General features: G+C 38.1%; 1 protein-coding gene across 3 annotated transcripts in view; it reads left to right on the top strand.

The window, feature by feature from the left end:
- Nucleotides 1-5,223: 5,223 nt before the first annotated feature.
- Nucleotides 5,224-14,306, top strand: part of ect2 (epithelial cell transforming 2) — a 37,649-nt gene continuing 28,566 nt past the window's right edge. For 2 of the 3 annotated variants that reach the window (XM_029499800.1, XM_029499799.1), the window contains exons 1-7: nt 5,224-5,530; nt 6,141-6,367; nt 8,143-8,222; nt 10,371-10,463; nt 12,892-13,074; nt 13,633-13,722; nt 13,907-14,014. In XM_029499800.1, the coding sequence (XP_029355660.1) occupies nt 6,235-6,367; nt 8,143-8,222; nt 10,371-10,463; nt 12,892-13,074; nt 13,633-13,722; nt 13,907-14,014 (687 nt within the window). In that variant the 5' untranslated portion in view covers nt 5,224-5,530; nt 6,141-6,234. The remainder of the gene's footprint in view (nt 5,531-6,140; nt 6,368-8,142; nt 8,223-10,370; nt 10,464-12,891; nt 13,075-13,632; nt 13,723-13,906; nt 14,015-14,306) is intronic. The other variant, XM_029499801.1, reaches the window with a different exon arrangement.

Genomic DNA, 14,306 nt, shown 5'->3' with positions numbered 1-14,306 from the left:
GGGGCAGACGCTGAACTGTTATCCATTATGGATAACCACTCCACCACCTGCTGGACAGGTAGCAAACTACTTTTTCCAACAGACTGCCTCTGCTTGCTCAGTGGCCGATACAGGAACAGTCCTTCACAGTTCCTTACAACACTGCATCTCTAAAAACACTCATCTTTATCTGTTCCCATCCACCGTACTAAGCTCCACTTGTCATTCATTTGTTATGTATACTGAAATATGTTTTTATCTTTTTTTGCAGGCCCAGAGGGAAGACACTTCACTGCTTAACACACAGCAGCAATAAGTATTTGCATATTATCGGAGCATCTTGTACTTCACTGTCTGTTTTCTTTTTAGTGTCGCAGAGTTGACATGAGAACACATAAATGGATGCTTTAATTTGACTTAATACTAAATCCTTTTACTATAAATACTCTAGTCTAGATGCTTAGGCGAATCACTGAGCCTTTTTTTTTTTTACTATTTGTTGATAACCTTTGTTTGGAAGAACATTCTTTAGTAAGAAGAAATGAGGCTGTAAGAGACTTCTTTATTAGGATTTGCTGAAAGTAACATTTTTGAATCAAGTTAGAGATGAAAATAGAAATATATTAATATAAAAATATGGATATTTAAACAATCAAAACCAACATGAGACAAAAAAACTGACAAAATAAACATTTCCTTGAAAATAGACAGCCCATGCTGTGCCTTAAATTGGATGCTTCAGTTATAAACTCACATGGTTACAACGTCTACAAACATACTCACCAAAGCAAACAATAGAAATGTGCATTCACTGAAAATATCAATCACAACCGGCGCTCGTCCCCCACCTGCCTCAGCCCTTGCACAATTTCCACTTAAAATCTTTTCACTGTCTTGTGTGCCACCTGCATTCTGTCATGTGTAACTATGATGTGGTCTCCCTCAGGCTGCCATTTTCCCAAGTTTGAAAATAGGTTTATGATCCCTCTCCTTCCACCGCTTCACCTATGTGGTGGCTGCTATGGGTGGAAATTATCTATCACTTTTTTTTTGACCGATTCGAGTACACCATCTGGGTACTTATGCTGCCTGCTAATGTGAAAGCACTAAAAGCACTGAAATCAGAAAGAGTCAGTATGGATGTGCTTTAGTGTCTTTGAGTTTCTTCCTTAACATTTTGTTCGAGGTCTGTTCCACCTCCACGGACTGATCCATTTATTACGCACTTCTACTCTGAGGTCACAACACAGTCTGCTGCCTCTGACACAAGCTGATGGTGTTTTAGCAAAGGTCCATATTTATACTGTAAACCCCAATTTTCACTCCAAATTTAAGATCAGCTCTGCATCATTCCAAAGCCCACCTCGTATTACATCTACATCAGTCATGTTAATATGCTGGACTGTAGCAGATGTGCTGCAATGTGAACTGACAGTTGTATGTATGAGTGCAAATTGATGCAGACGTGGTGAAAAAGATACAACAAATTGGTGGATCCCTTGAATCAACAACATCCGAAGAAGATGCCCTTGGGAGATAACTCTTGAAGGTCCAGCTTTTATGGATGAATAAATATTTGTGAGGGTTATGAAAAGAAAAAAAAAAACAAATAAAACGCTACTTCGCATAGAAGAATAGAAACATATGACAATATATCAAAGTTGTCTTTATTGTTGTCAGACAAAAAAAAAATATATCAAACCATTTAATGTAAATGTATAGCTGTATAGACAGTTGATTCTCTGTGGAGTGCTTTAGCCTTTCAGTGTACAAGTTTTAAACTGCAAAACACTGCACACATTTGCTTTGTGTGCCGTATAAAAGTATACACAATAAGGTGACTGTAGCCTGATGATCAGACTCTGAATTGCTCTTTCATTTCACATTCTTATTAAATGTGACATAGTGTTCATTTGGCAAGAAAAGGTGGTGGTGCTGGTGTGTGTGTGTGTGTGTGTGTGGGGGGGGGGGGGGGGGGGGGGGGGGTGCACAGTTGGGAGCAATGTGTAGTAATCAACCATCGCATTAAAAATCAAGGAGGTGGGTAAGTGACAAAATACAGAAGTTAACAAGATAACGACTTCTTTTTTCACCTTTTTCAAAACACACTTTTCCAATGAAGCCAGACATAATAGATACAGTGAAAGTACAACTGAATGTGAGAAGCACTCAAAATAAATGTTACCAGACATCGAAAAATAAAACTGCCCCTCCATTATACTGCAATTCTGATCAAGACTTCACCTATCTTCTGTCTTTTGTTATGAAAGGGACATTGTCATTACATTACATTACTACATTATTTTACTGATTATTAATACATTTGAGATTTCTGTTTGGACTTTGTGAAAGGTGAGCAAATTTCTTTCACTTTTCACACATTCGACATGTATTGAATTGCCCTGATGACGATGCAACACACAATGAAAGATATAAGAGAAACATTCTTAAATTGATATTTTCTATTTTGATTGTATCGGATAAAAAATAGCACACAACTTTTCAGCAAAAATAAGGGAATTGGTAAAAGAGTTTAACCTGGTGATTTATGCCTGTGTGGTGGTCTTGCTCTCTCAAGAATGTGTGGCCTTGCTTTTCCCTTTGTGTGTATTGTGTGTATATTGCTGTTCATTTGGTGACTGAGCATCAAAGAGCAGAGGACTCAGCTAGAAATATAAAACTTTGAAGATGTGTAGGGAGGACAGACTTGGATAGAAGGGAGATGTGGTCTAGACAAAGCTTTGTTCCGCACAGTCAACCTCCTGATGGCTGAATATAGAGAGACGGACAGCGAATGGCTGTGTATGTGTCAATAAGATGACTGGAGGAGCTTTCTAACAATCCCAGGAATATGATACGCATACTAAAGATTTCACAAGTCGGTGTAGAAGAAAAAAAGCAAAGGTGTAGCTGGAAGGAAATGACTTGAGTATCCTGCAGACAACATGCTGCTTCCTGAAGGGCCACTTTGTGACTTTTTAAACTTTGTATGAACCTGATTGCATCATGAGTCTTTGTCTTTTGTGTGTTTGTGCAATAAAACAACTTGCTCTATTTCTCTTGATAATGTCAGTGCCTTCACAGGCACAAAAAGATGAAGTCCATTCTTCAAACTTGAGCCATTTGTTGCATCACTGTGCAGCTACACTAGCTGAGGAATTGGGCCCAGTATTAAGATTAAATAGGTTCAGCATTATTTTGATATTTTCTTGTTTCTTTAATTAAATATATTTAATATTGACACTAAATTTTGTTCCAGAAAACTGTGTCCATGGGCAGCATGGCAGCATACTGGTTAGCGCTGTTGCGCTAACAATAAGAAGGTTGTGGGTTTGGTTCCCAGCCTAGGGCCTTTCTGTGAGGAGTTTTTATATTCTCCCCTTGCCTGTGTGGGTTTCCTTTATTGATCCCAAACTGGGTAATTCCAATGGTGGACAAAGGTGGACTTCCTTTGTCCAGTGCCTTTACATCTAAGGAAACCAAAAGCAGACCAGCTGCAGCTTTGTCTTTTAGGGTTACTCCAAGGTTTTGTTGTGTAAGGCCTTACAACAAACAAAATTTCTCAATACCTCTTACCTCATATCTGCACCTACCTAAATAGCACAGTGACCCCCTGAAGCTCTCAGCATTGGGACAAACTCCATGCGGAGCTTCTTTGTTCTCCTAACATCTGTCAGGAGGTGTTGAAGCTTCAGGGCCTCTTCTTCCAAGCTTTACAACAGCTTTTTCCCTCAAGTTGTGAAGATCCACAACAGCTTGCACACCAGGCCAGCTCCATCCTCCCCATAGAAAATGCCATAGGCCTGTGTCTCCCACAGGCACAGCAATGACTGCAAACATAACTGTAACCCTCTGCCTCTTATTATCCACTGCACTGTGTACAATAAACTACCAGTCCTTTGTTTATTATTTACAACAAATACAGCTGCTAATGTTTTTTAGTGTTTCTTTTTCTAATGCTAATTTTCACTTCACCGTTATTAATTTTAATTTAGAATGATTTTGTTTTCTGTTTGAACATATTCTACATTAAACTTTGCTCCATGAGGATTTCTGTTTCTTGTGTGCATGGAATGGATGCTCTAATATTTCAGCATGAGGCCATGGACTACTTTTTATGATAACAATTACAAAGAAAGTGTAATTTAATGGGCATGGGCCATGCTATATCTAAAACTGCATCCACTCCACGAGGTTAGTATCAGTGCGTATGATGAACATTATCTCTGTGTGTAGTCACATGAATTAAAAACGCTGGGTTGGCAGTGCTGGATGCACCTCTTTTTCACATTCCTTGGAAAACAAAAATTCAAATGTCCATTGGAACTTACAACACTGCCTTTCAACGTCAACGTCCTGCACATGTAGGGCCAAAATTGTCTTCACTTGCCTTTGGTGTGTGCAGGAAACTGTTGGGAACCTTTGACAACACTGTGGTGGCATCTGCACTTTTCTATGCTGTGTCTGCTGCACTGAGAGAGACAGAAAGAGGCTGAACAAACTGGGTCAGCTGAGTTAGATCTAATGACCACCATGGACAACTCCACTCACCCTAACCCGCTTCAGGACCCTTAGCAGCTCTTTCAGCAGCAGACTGCTCCACCCCCCCTGCAAGAGGAAGTGCTGCAGCAGGTCATTCATTCCAACTGCAGTCAGACTTTGCAACTGCCGAAACTAACTCTCCACCTAATCCACAGACACCAGTCACTTTATACATGCTACACACTGTGTGTCTTTAGGAGGTGTATACAACGTATGGTGTACAGAGCATATATATATATCCACACATTATAAACATTATTATGTTATTGGTTCCTCCCCTTTTCTTTTGTCTAGCTTATTTTTTTAACTGATCAATAAAGGGTACTTTTGATCTCATGTTATATTGTTGTTTTAATTTACTGCTTGTCGTTATCTCAAACTAACTCTGGGAATGTAAAAGTATAAAGGTGTAGAGGCATACACGTAGTTGAAGGAAATGTAACTACTACTTACTACAAAATTAAAATGAAGTAAATAATTACAATATAAAATATTTCCCATCGTACCTGAAGGCCTCAAGTCGAGGCAGAGCAAACACTGCGCATCGTGATTTGAATGAACAGACCAATCAGCGCTCTCGCTCAGCGGAAGCCGTGACGTTATGTCACTGCCGACCAATCAGCGCGCGGCTCCCTTGTTTTCCTTGCTTTTTGAATTGCGCTCTAACAGCAGGCTGACACTCTGTCGGTAATACTATGAAGTTGTTAGCTTCAGTGAGACTAAAGCAGCTGCATTTTGAGCACTTGGACTGTTTTCGCACAGAAAGGACAACATGCATTGATACCAGACGTGAGATTTAACGGAGACATGTTTGGCATTTTGTGAATTCTTTGGGCCGAAGAGGAAGTACGACGAATCCTTCATTGTGTTGTTAACTTACTAGCTCGACAGCTAGCTAAGTTAGCAAGTGACCTTGTTGAATTGGTCCAGCTGCCGGTTTGGCCCCGAAACAATCCCTTTCTGCTGTTATTTAGTTTTTTCTTTTTAGTACGGGAGACCGAGACAGTCGGTGAGTAAGGTATACTCTATACATTGAGTATTTTTTTTAATAACCATAGTATCTAACGTTGCTAAATACGTTAGTAAGTTCTGCTGAAGACCGGTAAAGGGAGTTCGGAGAAAGAAGGTAAGGCGTTGTTGGCCTTTTCTGTATTTGACAATAACATTTTACTTTAATGTTATGTAGCAGAACACGAAAACAGAATAGTAACGTTATATCATATCGTATATATACTAATCTAAAAGGCTTTTCTAGGTTGGAAGGACACTCCTCTTTCTTTGCGTTTTGTCCTGAATACGATTTAGCCCCAACCAGTAAAGTTACTGTGGTTTTTGTTTTAGATTAACTGCTCTGTTTCGTTAAGTTTTGTAGAGGATGGATCGCAACTGTCATACAAGCAACCTAACAAATTTAAAGTTTGAGTGTAAAATTTCCACCTCGCCCAGTTTTACGAAAGTTATCACATTTTACAAATGTGTTGCTTTCTCTTGAGTTGAATTGCCATGCTTATGCAGTATTTGTGTTTGAAGACATGCCAAGTGTTGTCTCTTGCCTTTATTTTGACAGTTGTCACCCTTGTCCTCTCCTTCTTTTTGCTATACTTTCTTCCTCCCTCTAGTCTGCCTCACTGTGTTGTCCCTCTGTGTTGCTCTCAGTTCATTCCTGTAACTTTTGATAGTTTGGACAGTTTGGTGCTTCCTTAAGTTCCTGTCATGGCTGACAGCAGCATTGTGACTTTGGGGACAGCTCGAAGTCTGTTGGTGGATTCTTCAGTCTACGATTCAAGGATTGGAGAGACCACCAAGGACCATGTTTTTCTGGGGATGGCATGTGAAGATGGGGAAGGTCAGTCTGCAGAGTCCCTGTGTTTTTGTTCTCTACGACTTTCTTTTTCTCTACATCTTTAACTGTCCAATATGCTACTGTTAAAATTAGTATGCTGATATATAAACCATATGTGACCCTCAATTTCTGTGTAGTACTCACTAGTATGTATAACACAGAATGAAAAAAGTAACAGGCAGCAATTCTATAGATACCAAAAAGCTTTAGAAAAATGGTGCACTTATACCTGAAACGAGAGCAAGTTGAAACCTAGTATATGGCCTCTGCCCTCTTTCAGGCTATCTGTATTCTATTTCACGTGGGCTGGTTTCATGGTTGGGTTGGACTTCTCTCATAATCTCTCTGCTCACATATTCAGTATTTTGATATTACACAGGTTCCAATAAAGCTGTTCAATAAACAAATTCGTCTATAACGCTTGAAAAACAACAGAATTAGTTCAATTTACATGTAAGTTGAAGATGAGCATGCTGTGGTTTAGCTTTGTTCATTTGTTAAATGATCACTCAGAGAGAGAAAGTTGCAAGCTCATTTGAGTCAGTCAACATAGAGCTGTACCTGCAGAGAAAAAGCCCAACTTTTGTGTTTTTTACACAAGTGATTCTCTTCAAGTCAGGTTTTCCAAAGTATTTGCTATGTGCTATTTTTAGGTGGAATAAATTTGTAAAGGGGTGTAAAAAGTAAAGAAATTTAAATTGGTAACACAGCTAGTCTGAGAAAATAAGAGGAGAAATTCCTGTAACTAGCTGTTTAACTAAGTATGTCACCTTGTCAGCCAGCCAGTCAGCAACATTTGCATTTCTAAAAGTGGTTGGCACTGTAAAACATGCCTTGAATTTCGCAGTGTGTCCTGGAGTTTATTTGGTACATCAAGACAATGAAAATCAAATAGCGAAAAATTTCAGTCTTCAGCTTTTGTTAAAATAGTTTTCACTCTCTTTGTTGTTTTTGGTTTAGCTTGTGTCAGTTTTGTTAGTGTGTGCTGTTGAGAATTTTCATGGATTATTTGCACAGGTGGAGCTCAGTATAATGGTCTGCACTGGGCTCCATGTTGTACTTGTTTTAGCTAGGTGGACCTGACATAGTCTCAGCGGCTCAGTTGTGCAAAACAAACTCAGTGAATGAATGATAAATGCCTACCAAGCCCAGTAAAAACTGATGTTATAACTTACTTAGATTTCTCCCATTGTTCCTGAAGTCCAATCAGATGATGGAAAAGACTCTAGCAAAGATAAAATAAAAAATATTTTATTTTCCTTGAAAGTGTTTGCACCATTGTGACAATAGCGTGTTCATTTTATGCAGAAAGAATTTTGTGCTATTGCCATATTTTATATTAACTATTGATGTTGGCAAATAGTTTTTTATATATGCACACTTAGTTAAACGGCTAGTTACAGGAATTTCTCCTCTTATTTTCTCAGACTAGCTGTGTTACCAATTTAAATATATATTACAAGTGACAGCCATGTTGTATCTGACTTCTTCAGTGAGTTGCTCCTACAAACTTTACCTCTCAGATATATTATGCAACAATATCAGCTTTTTGTCCATGGAGAAAAACAATTCAACTGTTTCTTTAGTCACCAATTTGGCTATTTCCCCTCAAAAGAATCGACTATTGATCAAAATGAAAAACGCTTGCATCATTCTCCGGAGACGAATGCTTTTATCTGTCTTTTCTCTAATTTTCTTTTGATTGTGTGTCTATTTATGTCATTCTTTTTTTTTTTCTTCTTACTCCTTGTTCATTCTGTCCCTGTCGATTTTTTCAGATATGCTGCCAAAAGTGGAGACTAGAGTTGTTCTTGTGGGAGAAGCATGCAGAAATGGAGCACTGGTCAAAGCACTACAGGTACATTATTCTTCTGTTAACCCCAAAGGTAAACTGTGGTGCACTGTTTTCTATTAAGGTGGCATGTCTCCACTATCTGACTCAACATGTATACTTTATCGATTTGAAGAAAGACACGGAAACTGTTTTGCTCAACAATATTTTCTGGTTGTAACTGTCGGCAGATTGCAGCGTTCTGACAGTTTTAATAGATGAATTTGCCAGGATTAGGCTGAGCGTTGGGATTTTCACTACACATTGCATCAGATGAGAAACACAGCTGTGTTGACATGAAAAAGAACATTAAAATGCCTAACTGATGTCTTAGTTAGGAATCAAGATGCATACTTATATTGAGTTTGATTTATTTTAAAGTTGTCATCAACATATTGCTGTCAAGGGTAGGTGTCACTGATTGGCTGGTAGATGTTGTTTCATCTGTTTTGAATGGTATGCCTATCCCATACACACATTGCTGAACCATGTTTGGCTTTTTAATTGGCTGTTGCATCACAGTCTGGTTCGCTAACTATCTCTGTATTCTTATCAGAAAAAGAATATTCTCTGAATTAGTATTCATTGTAATGGAAAACAGTTGAATAAATCAACCCCTGCGTTTGATGGCAGAACCACATCTTTTATAGTCCAAATTCTAAATAAAGAAAATATTTAGCAGATAAATGATCAGTTTTAGCCTTATTGTTATCATGACATCTACTACGGTTACTTTTACTACTCATTGCTATTAATGATGTAACAGCTGACTCTTTCGCTTCTTTCAGTTTGTCTTTTTGGTATAGACATTATACATGTTAAGTTGTGATTTTTTTTTTAATTATTATTATTATTATTATTATCATTATTATTATTATTATTATTATTATTATTTTATGCCCTTGTATAATGTGTGATTCTGTTCTTCTTTTTGTTTTTTTAATCATGTACTATTTGATGTGCCAGGAAAAACAACTTTATTTATTAATTTGCGAACATAGTCAAAATGTATGTAAAGGTGAGAATTTTGAGCGCTCATACTTTGACCTCTCATTCTTTAGGATGATTAGGCATACTGATACAGGGGGTGGGTCTGGCACTAATAGTTGGCAGCCCGCAGAACCCTCAGAACCTGGAGTTTATGAATCTAGCTTGTGCAGAGAAATGAGCGACTTGTGATACCTTTTTAAACAGCTACTGGCTGAGGCTGGTGTCCTTATTATCACAACCACTCTCCAACTATTCCTGGCTATCATTTTAGTCTAACAGCAAATGTGAGCTCACTGCCTTGTTTTACACAGCTTAGAGGGTTTTTTGTGAAGTGTTTGCATGTGCTGAATGGATCAATTTTGTAGAAAGTGATCTTTCAATGTTTTCTTTATTATTAAGCAGGTGCTATACTTAAAAGTTTGTATTTTGCTTAAGGACAGTTAAACAGAGGGGGTGGGGGGGGGGCATGTCTATCAGTGTCTGTTTGTGTCTTGTGTCAGCAGCATCTAATATTGCGTCTTTGAGTATAACCATGTGAAGGTGATTTGGAGGTGTGGCAGCAGACTAAGTGCTGCTAGAACGACTTCCTTCACAGGTCTCCTGAGGCCTGTCACTTCTGAAAGCTTCCTGCTTAAATCATCTATTTCTCCCTGCCAATCTGCAGTGCAGCCACATCCAAAGACATCTGCCCGACAGCTCCATCAGAGCGCTCCCGATTGTCTGCCTGACCGCCCACCAGCATTGCTCTGTCAAACCACAGAAAGAGAGCCCCCACCCCACCCAACCACTATTTCCTCATGTCGCCTTCCCTTTTTGTCCTGTTCTTTTCCTTTTCTCCTCCTTCCCGACGGCTTTGAACTTTTCTATTAATTTTTGAGGGAAACTTCTTCTCCTCAGTCTACCCCCTCTGGAGCCTGATAGTTGTTTGAAGTCACCGTCTTTATACTTCGCAAGGACACAGGCCCCACCCATCTCCTACCCACCTCCTTTCTTTATCCCCAAAGCCAGCCATTCTCCTTGTCTTCATGTGAGATTATTTTGTATGAATTTGTTACTGGCAATCTCTTTACTTCTGTCTCTTTTCCTCATTCTCTCTCAATCTTCTGTCCCTTCCCCTTTTGTTCTGTTATCCTGATTTTAAATGCCAGTGTTTAACATCCACTTCCTGCTGCTTGGTTTTTACAGGCTATCAAAGTAATGGAGGTACCAGTGGTAAAGATAAGAGAAGGCGAGGCGGGTGCTGAGGAGAAAATGATGATAAAATCTATAGTCAATATGGTACAGTACAGTGTCTGCCTTTGTCTGACTGCTTGACACTTTGATGGGAACTTTGGGAACTGCTGCATGACTCTTAATTCACAGTGGGCACTCATTTCATTATTGTGCATGGCCAACTCACTGATATGGAATTGATTTGGGGGTGAATGTTTGATTATAACTAATGTGATACTTGACATCTGAATCATCTTTAACTGAAATTTGCACTCATGTCAATAAAACATCATAGACTGAAGAGTAATATTAAAAGCTAAATTATGGCATTTAGAACCATCAATTTTCAGTAGTTAATGTGAAGGTTAGTCGCAAGCAATTCTACAAAAAGCCATTTACATTCAAAGGATTTCATCAGACAGGCCTATAAGCATAATGCAAAGCATCGAAAAAGCTGTGGTTTTTAGAGTGTCAAACTTTGTTAAAGAAAGAGTTTATGACTTTGTGAAATATGTAACTTTGCATTCTTTGAGAGTGAAATGAAAAGTTAACAGTCTCGTGTCTTTTCAGAGCTAATGTCAGGATGGTGTTAACTTAACATACAGTTAATATACATTAATATACAGCACATATTAAACCTCCAAAGCTTAACCATGCCCTATCAGTAGTGTGCTAGTTTAATTTCTATATGAAAATGAATGTTGATAAATGTGTGGCATCTGGATTATGTCTTGACCCACAACAATGCAGTCTTCTGGCCACAACTTAGGTTCAGTTTTCACAGTATAAGTGTAGATTGCCATGATTTGTTCTTAAAGTTGCAGTCTCAAATGCTAAAAACATCAACTCTAACAAGATATTAGCATTTGGTTAATGCATCATTTTGGTCCAGATTGAAATATCTCAACAATGATGGCAATACATTATTGTAAAATTGTATACATATTATGGATCATGAACTCCGACCATCCCCCAAAATGTCATCTCATGTCACCAGCATGTCAAAGTCCTACTTGTCATGTGACATATTTCAACTATGCCTGGATCTTTTCGTCTTTGTGCAGCCTCACAAAGTCTCTAGCTGTAGCTGTAGACTCTCAAATAAGATTGAATATGGTCATTCTTGTAGATGTGTTGTTTTCCTTGTATTTTTGACAGATCGAAGATTGAACATTCAGTTCCCCTATCTCTTGGGTCCTTATATTCAGCTGGGCTATACAAACATTGACCAGTTCTGAATTCAACAAACAAGTGTGTTCATCTCCTCTTTATATAAAAAAAAAAGCAAACAAGTGTATTCTCCAAAATGTTGAACTATGTTGAAATACTACTTTTAGGTGTTCACTCGAAGTAATGTGGATCCTAACACTAATAACAAATGTGGTTTCTAACTCTGTGTGTCACTTGAACGATTCCTCACCACCTCCTCTGTCTTTGTCTGATGTACTTGGCTTTATGGCCATGTTTTAAGGTTGCATGAGTGATTTTACCTCTTATGAACATAAGCAGTTTAATACCTAGTTTGGGTTTACATTTTTGCTCCTTGGGATCACAGCCATCGTTTCAAACAAGCTTCCTCTGATTCAGAGTAATACATTTAATCATCTGAGAAGGCTGAACTGATTGTTTTCACGCAGCTCTGAGCAATTGCTTTTCTGCTGTATGGTACAGAGAGAGAGGGGAAAAGATTGTCTACTGGAAGTGTAAGAGTGAATGACTGTGCATTGCAGTCTTCAACTATTTTGATGGATTAAAGCTATCTGTAGCATTGACCATGCCACATTGACTTTTTGGACATTTTTCACAAAATAACAGTTAAAGTTTTCAGTGAAAGTATTGAAAAACAGCCAATGGGCCAAATTGTCTATTTTAAATCATTCATGGTTGTATTACTGTAAAACTGTTTTGATGGCTTTTTTCTGAAAACAACTTGTACACATCTGTTTGCTTTCGACTCAACCAATAATAAGCTGTTGAAGGCAAATATTTTGTTTACAGTCATGCAAAAGGTTTTCCTTGAAATATTGAAAGTTATTTCTTGATTCAGCACTTTTTTTCTGCTCGGTGTCTTTTGGTTTTTCAATAACTGTAACAAAATGTAAATTCAAGATCAAAATGGAGACTGAAATTGTCATTCTCCTTATGTCAATAGCATAATGACTAATTGAGGTGACGGTATATCAAACCTATCCAAGGACCTGCCTAATGCAATATTTCAAATGAAAGATAAAGCAATTTTGAGTCATGGTATGAATGTTTGAACATAATGACTAGCAAATATGATTTTTGGTCTTTTCGTAACAGTCAGAAAATGCAAAACTATAAACTCAATTTTATACATCTTACCAATTACTTTGGAAATGTACTAATAAACTACCAATGTCCAAGGGCCTTACTAACAAGAATAACAAGCCTCTTTGGTAATTTGCAGATGAATCCTATTTTTATGGTGTTCCAATGCATACTTACTGCATTGTGATTCTTCTAAATACAGGATATCAACACGCCGTGCATAATGGCAGACAACGCACAGGAATTTGGGGATGAAGAGAATACTGATTTCGAGACAGTATTTGTCCTCACAGACTTTGATTCTGCTGACTATACCTACCTCTACAAACGGGACAATCGCATTGTTGGGCCTCCAGTTGTTCTTTACTGTGCTGCAAAGGAAGAAGTAAGTCATCCACTGACTGAGACATACTGAGCCCCCCCCCCCCCCCCCCCCCCCAAAAAAAAAAAAAAAAAAAAAGTCACCACCTAGATTTAACAAAGCGAATGGGTAAGACCTCCCATTGGATAATTACTACATGGATGATTATGTTTCAGCTGGCAACAAGTTATTTAACCCTAACTGATGCAGTGAGTAGCTTCTCATTTCTTGAACAGCCATGTTGGAAGACACGTCCTGTGGTCATGGAAAAGATGTTGATTGGTTTCAGATGGGGCAAATCAAAGAAGCCTTTTATTTTATTGGTTTTTAAAAATCAGTGGATATCTGAGATTGCTGTTGTTGACTACAGATGTTAATCAGTAGTTAAGCTGCCTTGGGAGAATGACTGAATGGCGTTGTTGTTGTTGTTGTCGTTATTATTATTATTATTATTATTATTATTATTATTATGGGCTTTCAGAGAGCAGGATTCAGAAAATTTCAATTAAAATGCTGTTTTTGCAGTGTCAACTGTTAACTGTTTTGTACTTGTATTTCCATTCCACTTTGCCTTCCCTACAGCCTCTACAGTTTTCATGTCGTCCTCTGTATTCAACCACCATGCTTAATGTGTCGCTGTGTTTCACTGGATTCAGGAACAAAGGGGAAATGGTGAGCACATTAACTTTTGCAAGAAACTTTAGCATAGTATGTAAGTCTTACTGTGTTGCAATAGAATACTTTTCAAGGCATAGTACAGTGAAGTTGGTTTCATTAATGGCAGACTGAAACCTTCAGTCTACTTTGTATTTGCCCTTAGTCATAATTTTATATGGTGTTTTTATTGTCTTTGCAGAAGAACTTGGTGAATCTGGTACATCACATGGGTGGTACCATCCGAAAAGACTTCAGCACTAAGGTCACTCATCTCATTGCCTACTCCACTCATGGGGAGAAATACAGGGTATGTTTACTTTTGTTTCCCCTTGTATGTGTACTTTCTCTTAGTGGTTGGGTCATTTTAAATCTGACATCAATACAATGAGCAATGCACATCCTTTTTGAATGTGTGCATCAGGTTTATATGTCTGATTTGGTAAAATCACAGAAAATGATTGGACAAATAAGGAAATTAAGGCAAAATACTGAAAATGCATGTTACAATAATCTAATTCAAAATACTCTTACCAGCTTTTCTATGACAACCAACTGCTAAGAATAAGCAATATTTGATATTAATTCCTCTAAGTCTTAAT

This window comes from Echeneis naucrates, chromosome 4 (genome assembly GCF_900963305.1).
Source record: "Echeneis naucrates chromosome 4, fEcheNa1.1, whole genome shotgun sequence".
Taxonomy (NCBI): domain Eukaryota; kingdom Metazoa; phylum Chordata; class Actinopteri; order Carangiformes; family Echeneidae; genus Echeneis; species Echeneis naucrates.
Note: the sequence above shows the minus strand (reverse complement) of the source record. Positions and strands in the feature narration are given on the sequence as shown.